Source organism: Festucalex cinctus, chromosome 2 (genome assembly GCF_051991245.1).
Source record: "Festucalex cinctus isolate MCC-2025b chromosome 2, RoL_Fcin_1.0, whole genome shotgun sequence".
In the NCBI taxonomy this organism is placed as follows: Eukaryota; Metazoa; Chordata; class Actinopteri; order Syngnathiformes; family Syngnathidae; genus Festucalex; species Festucalex cinctus.
Window position 1 is genome coordinate 22,364,984 of NC_135412.1, and position 23,076 is coordinate 22,388,059.

Genomic DNA, 23,076 nt, shown 5'->3' on the forward strand with positions numbered 1-23,076 from the left:
CGCGGAAATGTAGACAGATACCTCCCCTTGATTGATTGAGTTGATGACCTCATGACAGAGCGACTGGGGCTGCACAATTTATAAAAAAAAAATATTGATATTGCAATATTAGCCTATGCAATATGCATATCGCAAAGATATGCAACAAGTTTGATATGGAATTTTATGCTTTTATCTGAATTTGACCAGTTTACCTGTTTGACATTTATTAAACATGACAAAAAAAGGAGAGAAGACAATCTCAAAGCTCGCGAGGAGAGAGAAGAGGAAGTGACTGATACAATTTAGTACTGCGACCTCTCTTTTTATTTGGTTTCCACGCCCCTAGTTCCATGGGTTTCCAACCTTAATAATGCAAATGCAAAACATAGTTGGAACACAGTGTACTTAACGAAAATGTGCACTGCCATCCAATAGTTGAACATTATCAACAGGTAATTACAATTAAGAATATATTGAGTTTGATTATTTTGCTGCATGAAAAAAATGGAATTCTTTCATTGTGGGAATGCTTTTCAGCATTCCCACGTTATTGTTATTTTTATTCTCCACTCTTTTTTTGCCGCGTAACAACTCCCACATAATACTTCCAATTTACACTGTTCAAATTTCAACTAGCTTCAAAAATTCACGCCTCCCAGGGTATATATTGTCTGATTCCAAATTACTTACAGTATTTGCACAATTTTAAACGTTTAATATCAACTTTTCCCCATTCATTTTCAATGGGACAGACATTGAACTTTTTATAAGTATCACTTTCTACACCCACACTTCCATAAATATAACTTATCATCATTACCAGGTGTCTGATACTGCTCGGTCGCACAGTTGATAAAAGCGCATTGTCCAGTAACCAGGAGGTTATAATTTCATAATTTATCTCTCCATTTACTTCATAAGCATTCCGCATGCATCCAAATCTTAGGATTCAGCTTTCAGCAATCCCAATTTCCCAATTTCTCCAAAAATTGCACTTAGTCTAGTTAGATAATAAAAATGTCCTTTCTATAGGTACATGTTAAATATCGCAATAATGTCGATATCGCTATATTCAGCAACTATATTGCATATCGCATGTTTTTCCAATGTCGTGCAGCCCTAATAGCGAGTGACGCAGGAGCGGCAGGGTTTGTGGGAGGCAGAATGACAACGGGGTGCTAACCAGCAACAGATGTTTCTTACGACATGACCTCAGCTCAGAGATGAACGGCAACTGGCCACCTTTGGTTCTTCTCCAAGGAAGTCAAGGCAGAGAGCCAATTTCATGCCAGTCTGCATCCTCCTCGTTTGTTTAAAAACAACAGAAAAAAAACACACGCACACACATTTTGCTTGTATTGACTGTTGGGTGTGATTATGGAAATCGAAAATGTATGCAGTTATTTTTAGAGAGGACACGACACACAGTAATATGGACTTTTTTGCATCCAAATAGTCTTGGAATTTTGCCATCTCGGAATTCGGCTCTCCAGAACTCACCGATCAATGACAAAAGTCAAGAAGTCATTCGATTTGTTGCTAGTTGCAGTTTTGAAAAATAGTCCCAAGAAGGGTGGGAAATGTTACTAACTTAGCAACGCTGGGCAGCCCTCGTTTTCGCCTTAACTCCGCCCTGGTTGTCATGGTGATGAAAGTCAAACTGAACAGATCAAACTTTAAAAGAATGACATTTCCCAAGTTACAATGCTAGAGCAAATTGTGCAGTACTGTATATGATACTTCTAATTTCAAAATAAAAGAATCAACGTAATTATATGGAAGTGAAATTGGAAGGACATGAAGCGCTAGCTGCAAACATGACACAGCACGATGTCCCTCCGCCTCTTTATTTGCTTCGCAGGGCTTCTTGCCATTTATCTCGCAACCATCTGGCTGGCTTAACTCTAACGGCGGTGATGTCGTCAAACAAGTCGAGAACATTCTTGGGCGATGTCCTCATGATCGCCGAGGTGCTTATTATCAAGATCTGCTTTCAAACGCAACACTGCCTTTTATGTTTACAATGCTGCGGGATTTCTGGTTCCAAATGATTTGTGTTCTTGTACGGACAAACGTAGGTACTGTATGATAGAGTTGGCCTCAGAGGAAAAGTGTGAACTCATCAACAGACTTACTTTGCTATATTGTGCTCAATCTTTTGCAACCAACCACGCGCAACTGCAATTTTTTAACAGACAAGCACCCGTGTTGTAGTACCACATTATGCCACAACAAGCTGGGCAGTGTTGTTGCCATGACAGAACACATCTGATGGGGGGTGGGAGCATTTGGTTGGTATAAAGTGTTTAATGTGATGATGTTCCTTGTGTGAAGATCTATGCTAATTTCCGTTAGCCTATTTGCATTGCATTCAGCTAGCATACTTCTGGTTTGGCTGAACATTTTGGTGTTAACTCAACTCAACTTTATTTATAAAGCACTTTAAAACAAGCATTGCTCTATACAAAGTGCTGTACATTAAACAGAAATCGGTCATGCAGTAAAGAATAGGATGAGAAAAACAAGAACAAAGCAAACATTTTAAGTGATTTTTTTTTTTTACAAGTAAATAAATTTGACATCAGTAAATTAATAACAAGAAATAGGCGAGTGAATAGCTAAATCAAAACTGGATTTGACAACAGCTGCAATTTGCTGGTCCAGTTTAAAATCACCGTCCTTCTTGACACACAGGTTTGAGACTGTTGGCTTTAGCGCGCCAGAAGGGTGAGAAGGGCCACTGGGACCAAAGACCATAACTTCTGTTTTCTTCTCGTTGAAGTTCAAGAAATTGAAAGCCATCCAGGCTTTGATTTCCTCCAGACAGGACAAAAATGGCCTCAATGTGAAAGTGTCCTTTTTACTAAGTGGGACATTGATCTGACTGTCATCCACACAGGAATGAAAAGAAACCCCATATTTTCTGAGGATGGAGCCCAAGGGCAGTAAGTATAGTGAAAACAGTTGGGGCCCCAAGATAGAACCTTGCGGAACACCATATGACAGTGGGGCAGGGTGGAACTAAATATAATAATAAACAGTGGTTGATGCCATTGTTTTGTGTCAGTTTTAGGGTGAGCAAACATTCACTTTTGGAAGAACAGACCACTTTTTTCATTTTTTTTTTTTTGCATAAATTCATCAAAATGTGCGGTTGACATTGCACGACTACTATAACAGGAGGTGAAGTGCACCGTGTTACCGCAACTGGTACCACAATCTTGAGGCCAGGCTGAGTGTCTTTTTTTGTTTTTTGGATTCGAAAATATGGTCACCCTAAGTTTTGCATTAAACTTCAACCGAGAGTGACAACTAAACAGTTTACAGCAAGCACGTTTAACAACCCAGAACTACGTAAGCAAGACAGTGGGAACTTCGGAATACTTTGAAAAGTATACTCACATTTAGGGGTGTGAATTGCCTAGTACCTGACGATTCGATTCGTATCACGATTCATAGGTCACGATTCGATTCCATACCGATTAATCCCGATACGAATTTAGAAATCGTTTGTTGCGATTATTTTTATTTAAATTTAGAAAATACTAATCAGTAAACTTGTACAGTGTCAGATTTGTATGAAAATGTATTATTTATTTATCTGAAATTTCAGTCTTATAGAGGTTGTAATCTGTTTCATGTTTGAACAGCATTAAAATAAAATATTAAGGCTTAATGTTCCATTAATATAACATTCCTCCATGCTTAAGGTGTGAACCCTAAGACATTTTGGTGAATATTTTTCCATCAAAAATGGATATTTAAAAATAGATTCGGCCGCCTATTGAATCCATTCGAGAATTGCGCGATGTAATATCGCGATATATTGCCGAATCGATTTTTTTTAACACCCCTACTCACATTATTACCAATATCGATAAGGAATACCTTGAAAAGTATGTTTTTATCAATTGAATCTGCTGCAATAAATAGTGATTTCCTGTATTTCTTGCTGTGTACAGACAACGGTTTGTTTGAGGAAGTTGTCAGGCAGCTGCTGCGTTGCATGCGTGCGGAAGCTGTCGGCACCCACGGCCCCGAGATGCCAGCGGGCCATCAAAAAGTGTTTGCAATGTCATTCCTGAAGAGATGGACACCTGTATTTGCAGTCTGGCGCACGCTACACATTCCTGCTTTGCATCAGCGTTCTGAGCAGTGACGAGGGGAAATGAAGTTGTTGAGAACTGGAGATTCATTGCACCAAACATTTCCTTGTATGGGAGGGGGGGTGATTTCCCGAGCTGCCGATTATGAGTTCCTGGCAGTCGTATGCTTTGTGAGACTACCCTCATACCGAGACCACAAAATAGTTTTCCACACGTTAACCTAACAAATCAAACGCGCACATTCACCTCATCTCCAAATATGTCAGCAGGCCTTCTTAAAGCAAACATCAGGAAGAATACTTGTTGAAAAGGATGCCCATCTGTACCATGACGCTGTCATGAAAACGAGCAAGAAGATGGAGGGATGTGTGGGTGCGTTCACAGCGCAGCAAATCAGATCATTGAACTGATTTAAGAGGCTTCTTCAGCAGGCCATTCGTAAACACACAATCTCAAGAAGCTGCTGTGCCTCATTTTTTGACTCATTCACTGCCAATGACGACTATAGACGTCAAAAATCCAAGCAAACAGCCAGTGCAAATTTTTACAAGAAATTTGAATTGAAGTTTTAGTTATTCATTGTTTTCATTCATAGTTATTAATCATTGTTGTTATGAATAACGACAATGACAACAATTTCATTGCTAAGTGCTACCATCGTGCGTAGAACGGATTCCTGTTACCCTACAACACGGCCGTTGACGTTCTTGCGATCGGTCTTGGTCTTACTGAGACCACATATTGGGTCTCGGCCTCCAAAAGCCAATTTTAGTCGACTAAAATTGCTCTTTATTTTTGTTGACTAAAGTTGGATTAAAACTAAAATACAATCAGGTGACTGAGTTATGACTAAGGCTTTAATTAAATTTTAGTCAGAAGACTATAACTAAAACTAAATTATTTTTTTTAATTAAAATTTTAATTTTAAATTTTCTTTTTTTTTTTTTTTAAATTAAAACTGGCTGTTTGCTTGGATTTTGACGTCTATAGTCGTCATTGGCAGTGAATGAGTTAAATAACATTTAATGAGCAAATCCATGCTTAATGTGGGTGTGGCGTAACATTCCAAGTTGAAAGTAGCCAAGCCCTGCAGTTTATGTGAGATTTTAGAGTTCACCTTTCCTTAAAAGGTACAAAGGGCTGTGAGCAAATCGCTTTGAGCTTGCGTGCAGGGCGAGACAAGCATGACAGACTTAATGGAGTCTCTCTGGAGGTCCCGTTTGAAAGAAAGTGACACATTAGCCATGACATCATGCTTGGAGATAAAAAGCCACTTCCAGGAACGACAGCATTTGTTTTCCTTGTCCATCTGCTCGCTTGACAAGAAACAGAATACTGTTCAAGAGCTTGACAAATTATTTTAGATAATTGTCTACTTGTGACAGAAAATACACAAACATTGAGACGCAGAGCAATCCATTTTCTACACAGACTTTTGCAGCTGAGGATGCTGGAACAGCTGCACAAAAACGCAGTTTACACTCTGGACTGTTTGCCAGTCAGTCACAGGGCAAACATATGAACAGTACCATGAACTCTCAATTTCTGACTGCATGGGAAGTGACCACGCGATGACTACAAGGAAGTCAAGCAAGAGATCAGTTGCGTTGAGGCAAACCTCTTCATGAAACAACTCGATCAGCCAATGGAATTAACCAATTGAATCACAATTATTGATCTTTCCAAGACATGTCGGGGAATTCCAACTGCTGCGGGGCAACAGTTGGGTAAGGCCCATTTCTGCTCCTGCTTGTCTGTGACCCGTTTGCAACGATGGACGGTCCGTAAATGCAGGAGTTTGGATGAGTTGGCTTGGAAACACTTGCCAGTGCTGACCTGAACTCATATCGAAAATAGGCAACCATCCATGTTTTCCTCACAATGGAAAGTCAAATCTGCCAATCGAAAGATTTTGCACTTTGGCCGTTGACGTTCACTTCCTGTCGGTGTAATGCCAGTTTTTTACCATTCGGCTTAGACACGGAAGTTAAGAAGAAATTAGTTTTTCCAGCCTGGTTATAGATACTTCTTCTTAGCGTGTCACGCGCTCATTGCATGACCAGTGACAGCCCTGGTAATGGCCTCCCAATAAATTCGTCCTGATAATTAAGCCTAGATTAAAAGATGGGGCGGCACGGTGGCGGACTGATTAGCACGTCCTCCTCCCAGTGCTGAGGACGCAAGATCGAGTCCAGGCTCCGGCCTTCCTGCGTGAAGTTTGCATGTTCTCCCCGTGCCTGCGTGGGTCTTCTCCGGGTACTCCGGTCTCCTCCCACATTCCAAAGACATGCATGGCTGGTTAATTGGGCGCTCAGAATTGTCCCTAGGTGTGTTTGTGAGTGTGGATGGTTGTTCGTCTCTGTGTGCCCTGCAATTGGATGGCAAGGGTGTGCCCCGCCCACTGCCCAAAGCCAGCTGGAATAGGCGGATAGGCTCCAGCGCACCCGCGACCCCTGTGAGGAGTAAGCGGTTCAGAAAATGGATGGATGGAAAAGGTGCTTTTACTGCAAGATGCTTCTACACTTTTGACCTTGACTGAATGTTGCCGATCATAACCATTGTGGCAAATGAGCTTATTACTCGATGAACCAATACTTTGCGCCTCAGCTTCACAAAGGCAGGCAAACAAGCTGTTTTCTATTGTAGCGTGTAAAGAATCAAAGTGTGATTATCCTCAGACGACTTCAACATGGCAAGTGAAATGACTGCTGACTGAAATTCATGATTGTAGCAAACAGATGAGGTTCAGTACTTAAGTCTTGTTGACACGCAGAACAGATGAAAGCGTCCTCTGGCATGTATGACCTCAGCCTGCGATTCCACCAACAACTCGCAACATGCTTATACCCAGAAGTTGTCACAAGATCTTATTTTTGTAACGGCACAGTGTACAAACTTTGGAATCTCTTTGGTTTGGAGGGAGTGTGAATTGTAGCCAGATATGAGGCCGAGGTTTAGTGATTTATCACTATTTTGCTTTCCCATGATTGGCCCCGGCAAAGAGTGAAAACTGGCTGGATTTACAAAGTCAAGTCAAAGATTCTTTATTGCTTTTTTGCTTCAAACACGCAAACACACGGTAGAGCTGGCTTGTGAGGCAATGGGGGTGAGGGAAGAATCGGACTAAATAGGCTTCGGGGGCCAGATCTGATTTCCGGAGTCTTGGGAGGATCCGAGCAGTGAGACCAAAAGGAAGTATCAGTGTCAGCATGCAGACAAGCCGTGAGACCTCTGCAAAGAACCAACCGTACTGTGACGTGGTCTTTGGGTCACAATCCAGTCATCTGGTATTTGGAGGAACTCACACACTCCAAGAACTCGGCAGAGTTCTTGTAAAGTTTAATCAGGGGCACAGCCCGTGTGGTTTGGATTCGGAGCAAAGGCAAGAGGGTAAATGCTGCGCTTCCATCGCGCTCTGTAATTTCTTGTAAGTGTAGCATGAGCTCATTCCACAAGAACACTCTTTTTCCAAACAAATAAGTCATGAGCTCACGTTTGAACAAGCCATGCATGACATCCAACTTCACGCTCAAGTCGGAGAGACCCACAATCTAATTTAAGTACAATTCCCTTGCCTCATTTTGAGCCCACTTCAACCCAAATGAAGCTGCTATGTCAAAGTCGATTATTGTCAGCAAATAAAACAGAAGACATAGTGAGGAAAGCAGACGGAGAAAAAGCACACAGCTCCAAGTGCCGCTGTGGACTGACTGATCCAGATGTCAGACAACTGTTGTGCTCCGTCACTGATGTGTGACTAGTCGTGTCTGTTCACTGTGACATCATCCACTCCACACATCATATTACGGAAGAGGATTAGCACCAGTGAAGGGAGAAAAAAAGTTTGGCAGGATTCTCACTTTATTCTCAAAAATTTTACTTTAAAGTCAGAATTATGACAGTTATTCAACAGTTGTTGTTATATAACGTCCATTTTTAATAATTGCAAAACGAAACATCATTATTAAATTACATCAACTTTTTATCCAGATGGTATCTGGTATCCTTCAAATCGCTTAAGATAATTTATACTCAAGTATGATTTTTAAACCATAGGGTAGTTCTTCTCAAATAGGCTTGGGGTGGTGTGGTGTGCTTTTTAAAAAAATGTAATTGTTCTTCCACTACAGTAGATGGCAGTGGCGCTCTCATTGTCAGAGAGTGCAAAAGCAGCATTAGCTTCTCTGTTGTAGACAAACGATACTTCAACGGAGAAAATGTCTTTGCACCAAATGTCTTTGCGTTTCACGTCCAGTGTCATCAGTTTCACCTCAAATCTGATTTGAGGTGAAGCTGAAGACGCGAGTTGTTTCCCTCCAATCAATTCATTGAGTGAAGTCCCATCAGTGTGTGGGAGTTACAGCGGAGAGTAAGGGTATGCAAAATATTTTCTTCTGCCTGGGGTCATAACAAAAAAACAAAAAAACAATTGAAAAGCACTGTAATGTTTTGGGTAACATTTTGTTCCCTTCAGTAAAAAATACAAATCTAGCTGAATGAATGACTTATTTTTAGCTTTTAACAGCCTCAATTACCGCTATTAGCAATTATTTCCTGTGGAAAATCACCAGCATTGTTCTTATTAGTATGATTGCAGAACAAGTCATTTTTATAAGCTACATCCATTTTTTGGACTTTCCCACGTTATAGACTTGATTGATGCTTGTGCATAACAGCTTGGATGTATGCCACCAATATGTTCTTGTTAAAAGAGGCTGAACAGTGATTACAAAGTAACTAAGGAGTTAGTCACGTTCTTGGACGAGTTGGACACAGCAGTGGAAAACAATTTCTTCTCTTCAGCTCCCTGCCAAGCTATGAAGTGGCCAGAAAGCAGAACGGGAACTTGGGAGTCACAAATAAGACAGGAAATGCCATATTTTTTAAATCAATTCAACCTAAATGGCTAACAAGTGTTCTACAGCGTTGCAAGGCAACAATGCCTCTACAAAACGTAAGAAATGTGGCTGCCGAGTACTTATCCGTCCAAGTTAACGTAACATTGCATCTAAAAGCCATCATGTCTATATGTGAACGGTAAGAGTGTGCTTAGGACTGAGTTGACGTTAAAGTCTATTGTGGGTTGGAGGTGAGGTGGAGGGAAATAGTTAGCAGCTGACTTGTGTGAGGTTAGCGCACACGCCACACGCACAAAAACATAACTTGTTCATCCATCCATCCATTTTCTTGACCGCTTATTCCTCACAAGGGTCGCGGAGGGTGCTGGAGCCTATCTCAGCTGGCTTTGGGCAGTAGGCGGGGGACACCCTGGACTAGTTGCCAGCCAACTTGTTTACATTTTCTAAAACTTTTGTTTGGCTATAGCAGTTCTTAAAGGGGACATTATGATGTAAAACAGATTTTTAATTGCTCGTATGCAAATAATTGGGTCTCCGGAGAACGTGACCACTCAACAAATTTGATTTTTTTGTGTTTTTTTTTTGTGAGCTGCCTATTTTTATGATTATTTGTTTAAATTTGTCAATAGCATTGTGCTTATGATTTTGCTGGATTGTGACATCGCAATTTGGCTAATTGACATAATGTTGCCCTCACATAAAGTTTCATGACATCTTGACGAAATTATGCCATTTTATTACCTTGCAAGTGACAGTCCAATTATTTATAACCCCTAAAATGACAACGCCAAACGTGAAGCACAGATTCCGTATCGTTTTATGTCGAGGGATTAGTGCAGGCATGTCAAACTCATATTAGCATGAAGGACAATATATTATTAAGTGGGCTGAATCGGTAAAAAAAAAAAAGGTATATAACTTAAAAAGATTGCCGTCAATTTTTTTGGCGATTTTTGGGCCAGCCCTAAATTACACAGCTTAACTGTAATGTATTGTTTAAAAAAACAAACAAAAAACCATGAATGCAAATGAAACACAGCAACACTTTTCCTGTATAAGTTCCGCACGTGTTAAATCGACCTGTTTTGCATATCTATAGTTCCCAGAATGCATTGTGTGGCACAGTTAATGAAGTTATATGGATGTTAGTCCTTGTCATATGTATTTGTGTTCCCAGTAATTGAATTTGTGTCGTATTACACGTTGTTGTTGGTCCATGATTAAAAAAAACAAAAACAAAAAAAACAAAAAAACTTTTTTTTTTTAAACAAACCATAACTATAAGTTGTGTGTAAAATAATGACTCACAAGGCGATTCCGTGTACATGTTACATTACTCATCTAAGGACTGCTGGTAAAATTACAAATTTATATATTTGATTTTGGCTGGCTGATCAATTGGTCCGACATTACAATTTTTTTTTTTTTTTTTTTTACTTTACAAAGTCGTCTCGTGGGCCGGATTAAACCCCTTTGTGGGCCTGATCCGGCCCACAGGCCGTATACTTGACACCTCTGGATTAGTGTTAGCTAATCGCGTTATTGAGTTAGCATGTATTAACTGGCACACACGAGGGGGGCAAATGTGATGCTCCCTTAACAACATTTACTGTTTTTATATGAGCCTGTTTTTTTTTTCTTCAGACTGTGGACTGCTTGACCACAAGCAGCCGCTAGCGAACCCGATACCTCCACATTCGGTCGTCATGGGAGAGCAAAGCTGCATGTACTTCCGTTGGCATACTTTGCAGTCGAGGGGGGCAAAGCGAGCAACACGCCATTCGCATCAGACAAGTCTGCACATCATGGACACCAGGAAAGCGTTTGAAATGGGCCGTACGTGTGTCAATTACAGACCGCAAGTCTCGTTACACCCTTGCTGTCTGAAGGCGCAAAATTGATTTGTGCTTCTTTTTTCTTCTCATCTTTGTTTAAAATAAGTCTTGTTGGAAGAGGCTTTTGTAGTTTATAATAAAGAAAGAAAAAAAGCAGGAAGAAGGGAATTAAAGAGCAGAAACGGAGACAAAAAGAGACATTTGCGCTTGATTACAGGAGGATGACGACATGTGCGTCAGATTGTAAGCACCGTCTGTCCATTTGATAATATGCAACATGCATGAGCAGGCAAGTTCACATCAGATGACACAATGACTAAGATTCCGCGTTGAACAGTTCTCTCGCTCTCTGGCCTTACAGCTGTCAAGTGTTCATACAAGTGAATGGAAAATGAAAGCAGAAGCAAGCTCGTGAAATTAAGCAGCACTAAGAAACTTTTCTACCTTCATAAAATATTTTCAGAACTCTTCTGATGAAACAACAGCAAAGAGTTGCTTTAAGGACTAGTTTACATGATAACTAAAAAATGTATGGATTTTGGCAGCGTATTTTTGGAAACATAAAATGTCCTATCATATTTCAATCTGAACATAGAAAAAAAAATAAAAACAAAACAAAGGATACTCACATGCATATGTGACATTTAATATGAGCTGAACAACGCTTCTACAGTTGTGTGTATGTTTATGCTCAGGAAAAACTGAAATTATTCATCCATCCATCCATTTTCGTAGCCGCTTTTCATCACAAGGGTCGCTAGGGGTGCTGGAGCCTATCCCAGCTGGCTTCGGGCAGTAGGCGGGGTACACCCCGAACTGTTCACCAGCCAATTGCAGAAAAATGAAATTAATGCGACGGAAATGGATCACAATGTAAAGACAATTTTTGAGTTGAACCGGCTTTGTTTGAGAAAACATTTCTATTCATTCCATTCCTGACAACTCTATGGAGACCAGTCAAAACATTTCTGTACAGTATGCAGCATCTCCCTTTAGGTAATCTACTGAGGGTGATCAATAATTCAACAGCATGGTAGCGAAGCCTTTGAAAACGGAAACGTATAACTTATGTACATGACAGTTGAATAAATTGGTTTATTAAATGACCTAAACTTATGTAAACTAGTATAATGGTTAATCTTGCAACCTATTGTGTACTTTGGCCTGAGCATATGTCGCGATGCCTGACATGAGAAGTTTGTACTTTTTCGGTATCTCTCAGACAACTAGCGACTTGTTTGTCAGGAAATGACATTATTTAAATGACTTTATGGCCTGGATACATACAGTATACTGTAGTATGATATCCTTGTGAAAAAAAACAAAAAAACAAAATGTCCCTCTAGAATCTTGTTATAAATATTTTTAACTCATTCACTGCCAGTCATTATAGAAAATTTTTACATTTCCAATACTCACGTGATATTACATTCAATAATTATATATAAACCGAATCTACCAAATAACAGAATAGACTCCCTACTTTTTGTCCCGTCCCGTTCTTTTATAATTGACAGCAGAAAAATGTAGGTTTGCCAAAATACAGCCATTTCTCCCATGGACTCTGAAACTGTGTTTATTTCCTATAAAATGGGGCAATGATGTCATCTACCGGTGGTTGGGCATCAGTAAAGTTGTTTCCAAGTTTGATATTTACAGTGGAGCATGCTCAGATTCGCCCCCATTTAGCACCGCTCTAAAAAATACAATTGACAAGTATACTTGTCAAAGGCAGTGAATGAGTTAAAGGGATACTTTACTTATTTAGCCATTTTTGGCAGTCAAACATATTTATTTACAATATTTTGTCTATAATTAATTTGATACTTTCATTATTTTTCACGTATATTTAGTACCTTTCAAAACACCTTTTGCAACTTGCTGTCGACTGAAAATGACATCACAAGGGCTCAGGTAACCAATCACAGCTCAGCTTGTGAATGTCACATGACCAAGCCTAGAAAACAGGTGAGCTGTGATTGGTTAACTGAGCCCTTGTGATGTCATTTTCAGTCAACAGAGAGTTGCAAAATGTGTTTTTAAAGGTACTAAATGTACGTCAAAAATAATGAAAGTATCAAATTAATGATAGACAAAATATTAACTCTTTATTGCTTTAATAGGCTCAATAAGTGAAGTATCTCCTTAAATGAATGTAGATAAACTACTTTGACAAAGTATAAGAAAATGATCAAATGCAGATTGACAACATACGCTCAAGTAGAAGAAGTACAAATATTTGTGTTGTTGGGAAATACTCTGGTACAAGTACTGAGAAAACTGCGACGGTACATATTCTGAAATGTGAAACGTTAAAAATGAAAAAAAGTAAAAAAAAGAAAAAAAAAGAAAAGTTAAACCATATACATTGTATACGGTATAACTTCTTTTTTTTAATATATTGTACATTTAGATTGTATTATTTAGATATTGTATACTATACAATATCAGTTTTGATAACTTGGCACAACAAGAGCAAGACAAATATATACTCAAATCAAATACAATACCTGAAAAACCGACTAAAGTACAGTAGCAAAGTATTTGGTTATTTCCCACCATTATTTAAAGGGAAGCAAAAGTGTTGCAATATACACACACTGTCCGGTCGTCATACGCACGCTAGCAAGCAAGAACACCCCCTTTTGTGAGTGCGTGCAACGCAAAGCTCCATATAAGGACATGTTGATGATGTCATGGTCCACAGGCACACGGAGCAGACAAGCACATCCGTTATTGTTTGGTCTGGCTGTAGGAATGCTACTCAGAGAGCGAGGCACACGCCATGTACGGCATCATAACTCAAGGCAGTGACGGCGGGACAAGCTTTGCCTTTGCCGCAGGTAGGCTCGCTTTAACTTCATCCAAATTCCACAAACTTTTATGATAGCACACGTCACGATAGAGAGCACGGTGGATTTTGTTGCTGGAGCGTCACCCATGATTTTGATAGCTTCACTCATCTGAATTTCACATTTTGGGAAACTGTAAAACAATGTGCTTTATTAGAAAAAATAAATAAATAAACATTTCTGTATATGTACTAAAGCTGTAAAAATCCGTTCGGTTTATCTCACTGAATTGAGTAAATCTCTGTAAAACAATTACAGTACAACAAAAAGTATCATTCTAAAACTATTATAACTACTTCTAACTATTATGACTAATTCCTAAATAAATCATCTTTAAATGTGGAAAATATTTGACTTAAGTCTCACAGTACTTAACACTCGAGGCTAAGACTGCTTGATCAAATAAGATACTTAAGTAATAAGTAATAAGCAGAATGATATTATCTGATAATCGTATTTTAAGTCAAAATAACTTGTCAGACTCTGACAGCATTTTAGCTTTATTGTGCATAAAAATTAACTAATTTTAAGATTTACAAACTAAGTGAGAAATAAAATACAAATAATCTTAAAACAAGGTGAATAACCTTAGAAATTCTGCTCTTGCATAGTAAATAATTCTCATAACAACATCAATAAGCCTTTATGGCTTGATACAAGCTTTTAAGTCTGATTTTTGCAGTGTGCAACAGTAATGCTAATTCAACTTCACACACGAAAAAAAAAAACAGATGCAAATGAGGGTGAAAGAAAGTAAAAGTGTTGAATGTAGCTAAAATGGATGATAAGTCGATCTATGGGTTTGACTCTACATTGGAACATCTAAGAGTGGATTTTGCATGTTCTCAATTTCCTCCCACATCCTCAAAACAAGCACGTTATTCATTTTCATTTAAGATGAAGCGGCCCGTGGTTGTGAATGTGAACACTTGTTTGTCTTTATGCGGCTGCCCTGCAATTTGTAAATGCATGAATTACACTGGCCAACATATATTTTGGTGCCAAAAAACATTTTGATATCTCTGAATCCAATTTAATTCATATTTTTTCCCCAAATTGGTTACAGTTTTTGAGATACTTCATATTTTTGCTTTTAAAAAATGCTAATAATACATATGCCTAAGTTATGAGGCTTAATCTGTCTTGATGCAACATGGTGTTGAGATAATAATGCACACTACTTGCCACTCACTTACATATTACATTCTGACAAAAAGTTCCATGTTCAAAATCAATTCATAGCTTCTCTCGATACAGACATCTAGGTTCTAAATTTTCAATTTAGAATTACAGATAATCAAACAAGGTTTACTTTCTATGGGGTCAAAAGTATATATTATCAAAAAACAAAAATTCCTTCATAATTTTTGAACGGACCTGTCAGCTGTTACTAACTTGTAACCCGGTAGTGCTTGTTTGATTTTGGCTGTCACTATAGATGTTTATTAACTTTGACTCACAGAAACGGAAATTATTACATATAGTGTGATACTTACAGTGCAAATATAAATGATCTGTGAGTTTTCTTATTTCATGGATGAACTGTAGTACTTTTCCAGTAGGATCGAATTGGTGGAATCTGTTGACTGGATGACAAAGAATCATCGTGTTTAAGAAAAGTGGCAATAGAGTGGTAGGAACACAAAAGGCACCTTTCCTCAAATGACGCTCATTTTTAATCCTGTAATAGGCAATTAGTCAGTCGAACATGTGAGGAGGCCGAGTCTTTAGTTGTGCCGTTCCACACCTTTGGAGTGTACCTCGTTTTACCAGAAAACCTTAGCAACACTAATTCATCAAACTTTTAAAATCAAGACTCAAAATATATCCCTTCCAAATAGATTACTCCTAAAAGCATGTGTTTACTATAAGAGTGATCATAAACTTTATAGGAACTTGTTTGCTGTTGGAGAAATCACTGCCTTATTTGGAATTCACAATCTTCATACTGTGATTAAACTGGCAGCCATTTTGAGTGAAGCAACCGCCTTCGATCCTGGCTGTTTTACTGGATTTGGACGGATTTTGCAAGGCCCACAGCATATTGTGTTTTGTTGCTATTAAAACATGGAACCTACCAAAAGAAGGATTAGAGTCTCTTCTTTCACCAGGAGAAAAAAGTATATTTTTATCTTGTTTATGTTTGCAGCAATTAGCATTGAAATATAGCTAAGTTTCATCATTATTCACAAATATGTTTAGAACTGTGGTGAAATCAGCTTGTTTGCAACATTGGCCCTGGTTGGTCTCTTATACTCTGTTGCCACCTATTGGCCGTTTTTGTAATAATTATCATTGCATCAACCATTCTCTTGAGTTCAGAGGCGGCATCAGTGCCTTCTGTATGCTCTAGCATTAAAAAAAAAAAAAAAAAAAAAAGTATAAATATGTCTTTGGGACACTTAATACATTTAAAATAGAACATATTTATAGGTTTTTGGGAGCAAATGAGTCAAGAAGAGTCTTTTGTTGAATTTATGGGTTAGTTGCAACTTGCAATGCCATAATACTATGTCACCTTATCTACAATACTTTTATTTTTTTTTTAAAGCGAGAGCTCAGAATTGTTCATTCGGCAGCCTTACCGATTGAACACATCATCATCACTTTATCCACATTACTGTCACAAAGGCATGATGCCAGAGACTTGCCACGGGAGAAATGCAAGCCACGGCTAATTGCCCCGAAACATACCGTGATGAGCAAAACTATACCTCTTGGTGGAAACATGATCATTCGGGAAAGCGGCTTCATTGTCTGAATAAATGAAGGTAAAACTTTCTTACTTCCTCTTTTTCAGGCTGAAGCTGTTAATTGATCAGGAAAAGGCCTACCAAGAGCGAAAAGACCAAGAGAACAACAAAACGGTCACAAGCTTGAAAGAGGAATTGACAAAGGTCAAGTCCTTTGCATTGATGGTGGTCGATGAACAGCAGCGTCTCAACGAGCAGCTCAATCAACAGACAGCCAAGGTCCAACAGCTGAGTGCTACCACTTCACAGGTTCAGGAGGAGCTGAGCTTAGCCAACAAAAACCTGCAGGCAGAGGAGCAGAAGACGTGTCGCCTGGAGGCGGAGCTGCGCGACTGCATCAGTCGACACCATCAGGAGCAGGAGGCCATGATGGCCAAACTGACAAGCGAGGATGCACAGAATCGGCAGCTCCGTCAGAAGTTGTCCGCTCTAAGCAGGCAGCTTGATGAACTGGAGGACAGCAACAAGGCACTGCGCAGAGCCGAGGAGGAGCTGCAGGAAATACGAGACAAAATGAGCCGAGGCGAATGCGGAAACTCCGGCTTCATGTCAGAGCTGGAAGAGCTACGGAAAAGAGTGCTTGAAATGGAGGGAAAGGATGAGGAACTGATTCGAATGGAGGACCACTGCAGAGACCTCAACAACAAACTGGAAAAAGAAGCCGGTCAAAGTGACAGCTTGAAGGCTGAAGTTGATAAACTGAACCACAGAATTACGGACTTGGAAAAACTAGAGGATGCATTCAGGGAGAGTAAACAGGAATGTGCCTCACTAAAAAGCAACCTTGACAGGGAAAAAAACGTGTCAAAGGCACTCTCAGGTGAACTAGAAGCCTTGAAAGCTCAAGTTCAAGAGCTGCAGTGTGCTGAGGGTCAGCTCGAAAAGACAGAGTCGACGCTGAAGGAGGACCTCGCAAAGTTAAAGACGCTGACGGTCATGTTGGTTGACGAGAGAAAGGCCATGGCTGAGAAGCTCAAGCAGATGGAGAACAAGGTACAAAACAGCACCGGCAAGCTTCAGGCGGAACGGGACAAGGTCACATCGGTCACAGAAAAGCTGATTGACGAGAGCAAGAAAGCTTTGAGGTCAAAGGCAGAGCTGGAGCAGAAGATGTGCGATGCCAAGAGGGAGCGGGATGACCTCAGGGCCAAACTAAGGGACGAGGAGGAGAAGAATGTCGATTTGGAGTCCAAAATCAACATGATGAAAAAAAGGTTGCAATCGCTAGAGACGATAGAAAGAGACTACCTAAGGAGCAAAATCAAAGAGGAGCCTGTTAAAACACCCATTGCCAACCGCTTCCAACAGGAGGACAACAAAGTCAAAGACTTGACCCAGGAGGTCGAGCGCCTCCGACGCAAACTCAAGGACATTAAGGTGGTAGATGGTGACCTGCTGAAAAAAGAGGAGCTGGAATCCTTGGAGAAGAGATTCACAAGCGAGCAGGAAAAAGCCAAGGCTTTGATGGAGGAGCTGGAAATGTCCAGAAAAGAACTTTCCACTTACCAGCTGGCTGAGAAGAATGAGTCCAACCAAGAACATGTCTTGTTCAAACGGCTGAAAGAAGAGGAGGCGAGGTCGAGTCATCTGGCGCGGGAGGTTGCGGCTCTCAAAGAGAAGATCCACGAATACATGGGACAAGAGGAGGCCATATGCCGCATGAAGACGGACCAAAGCTCTCTCCGAAGGAAGCTCACCCAACAGGAAGTCCGAAACAAAGAAGTGGCCCGGGAGATGGAGACGCTCACGCGGGAGCTTGAACGATATCGACGATTTAGCAAAAGTTTGCGCCCTGGCATGAATGGAAGGCGCTTTTCCGATTTGCACCTTGCCACCAAAGAGGTCCAGACTGAGCCCCATGACCTCTTGACGGCGGTCCCGTTCGAGCACGTCATGCTGAACGGGAAGCTGTGCGGCGAGAGCCAATCCGAGGCCATTTGCAACAATTGTGACCCTTCCGTCGTAAACAACAACCTCAATAACAACATGAGAAGAGTCCCGTGTGCTAAATCCAGTGAGGGCCCACACCAGCTGATGGGCAAATTACAACCACGGGCAAACAGTAACCATGTACAGACTGAAGATGTGGTGTTGACCCACAATCAAGGCCAGCCGCTTCAGATCAAAGTGACTCCTGAGCACGGACACAAAATGGCGACACTCGAGATCAGCAGTCCCACTGCCGACAACACGCCGTCCTTCACCAGCACCGCCGTCATCCCCACAAGTGGCGGTCCGCCAAAACAGAGAATCACCATCATCCACAACACTGCCCATTCCCCAACTGCCAAATGCAGCGCTTCCCCAAAATCTGACAGGCCTTGCTCGCCAGATGGGGTGCTCTCTCCCCTCACCACGGCAACATACTCCAGAGCCCTGACCCCTGACTCTTGCAGCTCACTGACCCCCGACAGGGCCATGTCCCCAATACAAATAGTTTCTGTCAGAACGGGCACCCCGGACCGCAATGTCTCCGGTGAGACGGTGGAGGTCCCCGGCGGGCACGCCATCTTCCGTGTGACCCCCGAGCGCCAGAACGGCTGGCAGGTGCAGAGATCCAACAGCTCTGGGCCGAACGTCATCACTACAGAGGACAACAAAATCCACATCCACTTAGGAAGTGCCTTCATTCAGAGGGTCGGCTCACCAGCACTGCAGGAGCAGAGGATCACTAACGGCGGCGTTGCAACACCCAAAAGCAAGAGCAAAGTCACAAGTAGCATCACGATTAAGCCCAACGCCGCACAAAACCAACGGCCATCGCAGATGACAGTAAGTAATGTTTATGACTGACCCTTACGACACCTTTCTCCACCCGCAACCTCCATCCCTTCACCCAAGAGATCCAATACCAAAACCCTGATCCTGATCCATTTACATGCGTCTTTTTTTGACTCAAATGGATTCGATTGTGGTCGCTTTTCTTTGCTCGGTCTCGTTCGATTTGCCTCATCTGGACTAAACAGTGCACGTACTGTGTTGCAATTTACTGATGTACACTAGATGTCCTATCATACGTCATATGAGTTTGTTTCCGAGAATTAAAGTTGTTCTAGTGTGTCATTCATGCTCACCCGCCTCATTTATTCACTGAATGCAGCATGTTTTGGTTGTGTGCAATTAAAAAAAACTAAAGAAGAAGAAACAATGAACAAAAAAAAAGTTGTTCTTTAAGTTGATTTTTGCCGCATGTGAAGTTAACATTTTTGTTTTCATTTTTTGGGATGCAAATGCACTCACATTTTCATCAATAATTAAATTCCTAACTGTTGTACTCACATTTTTAATGTCACTGAATATTCATGAAACTGAGCTATCAATGTCCATTGAAGTCTCTACTATCACAAAGAAACTCAAAAAAAATAATATATCTTAAGTTACTGTCCAGTAGTATGATTGATATTAACAGCACTTTTTTAACACCACAGCAATTGATTTGATAAAAGTGTAGACTTATAATGAATTTTCATTCATGTCATTCATCAGCGGTAGCCATTTTTAGTAGGGAGCTCAAACTACATGGACATTTAACATAGTAATTCAAATGATGCGATTTGCAAGAATGCTTTGCAGTCGACAAGTGCTTGAAATGTATTTGGCACCCACAGAGTTCACCAACTTCTGAGTTTACTCCTTGGAGATGTTTTGACAGGACTTCACTGTGCTAACCTTCAGTTGTTGCATTTTTGTAGGCCTTTTGCTGCTTTTACTTTCAGACTGGAGTATGTAGGCAGAGAAATCATTACAATTTTTCCTATTTGAAGGTATACCATTTTAAACGGTAAGAAGACATTTTGTTCATAATTAAAGTGATAAATATTTTTCATGAACAATTAATACTTTTAAAAGATAATTTTTCCACTTGCTATCAACTGAAGATGACATCAACTGTGTTGAGGAAACAGTTAACGACCGATCATGGCTGAGACCCTGATTACACGGAAGCAAAGTTGTTCCTTCGTTCCTCAAACAAACCTTGTACAGACAGAACCGTCTCAAGACATGCGAGTGTCCAAAAGAAGACGCCTCGAACGGTTAACGGCCGTAATATATACGCCAAGTCTGCAGTGGCGCTGTAGCGCTTCCACGGGAAATTAATGGAAAGCGTACAAGAAGATTCAGCGAAGAAGACCAACCACTGATCTGAATAGCCGGTTTTGAAGGCGCGAGGCCGCCATATTACTCCTCCCAAGAAACATTTCTCGGCATACGATCCTCTAGACCCTTTCAGTGTGACGTCACGTTGAAGTGCGCCCCTTGCGGTGGAGGGCAGGGCGTCAATTTGAGTGAATTCGAAAACAATCAGTGTGAGCTAGAAAATCGGTCAAACAGTTGATAAATCAGCGAGCAACACTATAGTGAACTTGTGCGCGGCCGACAGATGCTCTAATGGCTCAAGGAGAGATGAGATCGTTCTTTCGGCTGCCAGCAGCGATTCAAAACCAGGCGAAAGACAGTGAGGAGTGAAAGACGATCACGGTGGCTAACGCGGAACCACGACGCAATTGCTTTGCACCCACAAAAATTACGAGGATATGCTCAGATCATTTCATATATCAGGTAGTTTTTCTCTTTTTCATATACAGTGGGTCATAAAATTAACCTCTGATTGTAAATTCGAGGCAGACGTGGTGAAGGTGCCATATTATCTTTACTGAAACAATCATTCATACTTTTTTGCTCAAGTATTCAAGTAGTTTTGAACAAAAAGTTAGCGATTTAACACGATTATCACAATTAACACTTTAACTCGGGCATGATCTCTGCTGAGAAATGTGTTGTAAACGTGCGGTCTGTTTGTTAGCAGCTAGCAAGCTAAGATAGCTTGAAGACGATATACAGCAAGACGAGTATATCCGGATGCAAACGATTTCATGAATGACAATTTACACCATGAAAGTTGTGATCGACGTGGGTTCAAGCAAAAACAACATACCTTAGGCTGCCACTTCCACTTTGCCCTCCAACAAACTCCATTTTTTGTAGCTAGCGGCTCCAAACGACTGGTTTCAATGAGTCACAGTAATGTAGTGTCCTACTCGGGACGTTTTTTTGTTGTTGTTGTGACATTTGACATATTTCCCACCTTTTAATAAAAAACGCTTGCCGAAAATCAAGCTCTCTACATTCATTTGTTTTGAGATTCTTGTCCTCCGGGAGGCGCAGCGGGAGCTAAGCAGTGACATCAGATGGAAGGGGCTATACATTTACAGTATCGAAATTAGAGAACATTTGAGACAGGACAATAGTAACTGAGCGTTAAAATAAAAGGGGGTCTTCAAAGTAGTTTAAACAGTAAACTGCTCCCGAGATGGGAAGAGTAAGATGGCTGTCCTGTGGCTTTAACAGCTTGCACGGGCATGTATGGGCTATCGGCTATCCAGTTATACATACAGATCAGTGAGACGACCACAACACAGGAGAAGTGACAATGCCGGGTGATTCAAGTACAACATCACGCAAAACATTTTGCTGTAAACGCATACACGAGCAAGACACGGACGGCTATCCGCCATTGCTGTTGACAGACTGGCGGTTCGTGCGCAGTCACGGGAGAAGTCGCTATCCTACTATGGTGTCCACATTGGAATGTATGTTTTGAAATCTTTCCATTTGGAGCCTGCTTTGAAGCTCGGAAAACCGAGCAACCGTTTGGACGAACTGCCCAAACGGTAAGAAACTTGTGCGGATACAAAAATGAAACGGGTTTTTGTGTGAACGGGGCCTCACAGTTTTCTGACCAGCAGAAAACAGGTGAGCAGTCATTGGATTGGTCGTTACCTACCTCCTCAGCACAAGGTGATGTCATCTTCAATCGACAGCAAGTGGGAAAAAAATTGTTTTTAAAGGTATTAAGTTGTCAAATTAATTCTGGACAAAATATGAACTTTTTACTGCTGAAAATGTCTCAATGAGTCAAGTATCCCTTTAAGCTTTTCCCCAGCTCATTAAGCCACACTCGTGCGACACTAAGGAGATGATTAAATCAGGCATTACATTGCCTAAATCTGCTACAGCTGAAGAAACTGGATCCTTCGTGGGTCTGGGCAGGAAGAAGACATGATGCACGCTGAACAAGATGCTATTCATTAGCGCAACGTCTGAGAAAAGTGAGCAGCTGGGTCTGCCGTCTGTGATTCACTTTGGATCGAGCGCCACAAACGTTTCTCAACAGCTGCACTCAAACGTCTCCGATTTCCAGAACGGACGGCGGCAACCACGGCGACCAGCAAGCGCAATCAAAGTATGATAACGCCGGTCTAGGGCCGTTTTTTCCCCCAAACATACCACAAGCGGGCATGCGGACGCCACAAATGTGAGCGCTCTCCTGCACCGGCGCCAAAACAAAGCTTCTGTTTGGTTGCTATGGGAACAGCAAGAGGAAGCTGAGCTCCTGCGGCAGCAGAAAACCGAATCCCACAAATCAAGTATTGACACATTGAGGCATTGGAACATTTAATGTCACGATATACAAATACATTTCAGTGAGAGGTCACAGAAGCGGTGTCAGGTCGATCAGGAAGTCAACAAGAAGCAATTAATGCACACTCGGCAATGTTATGCCCGTCACAGTCTTACTAGCTTTTTAACAAAAGTAACAAATATAGTTGTTACGCTAAGCTACTGAGACCATTTAAGGACACAGAATAATGTTCAACAGATGAAAATCGTCAGTGTAGACGTCATTA

The 23,076-nt window shown here is 40.9% G+C and overlaps 2 protein-coding genes across 5 annotated transcripts in view; one reads left to right on the plus strand and one right to left on the minus strand.

Annotated features, from left to right (window-relative positions):
• The window catches only part of filip1l (filamin A interacting protein 1-like), a 47,837-nt gene that overhangs the window by 22,910 nt on the left and 1,851 nt on the right, over positions 1–23,076 (plus strand). Inside the window, exons 1-2 of one of the 2 annotated variants that reach the window (XM_077513754.1) lie at positions 13,388–13,625; positions 16,435–19,159. In XM_077513754.1, the coding sequence (XP_077369880.1) occupies positions 16,550–19,159 (2,610 nt within the window). In that variant the 5' untranslated portion in view covers positions 13,388–13,625; positions 16,435–16,549. Of the gene's footprint in view, positions 1–13,387; positions 13,626–16,434; positions 19,160–23,076 lie in introns of those variants that run through there. The other variant, XM_077513753.1, reaches the window with a different exon arrangement.
• The window catches only part of ect2l (epithelial cell transforming 2 like), a 40,005-nt gene that overhangs the window by 2,217 nt on the left and 14,712 nt on the right, over positions 1–23,076 (minus strand). The window contains exon 22 of one of the 3 annotated variants that reach the window (XM_077513757.1): positions 15,131–15,220. The exons of the other annotated variants lie outside the window; for them this stretch is intronic. The gene's annotated coding sequence lies outside the window, so the exon portion shown is untranslated. Of the gene's footprint in view, positions 1–15,130; positions 15,221–23,076 lie in introns of those variants that run through there. 3 annotated transcript variants of the gene reach the window in all.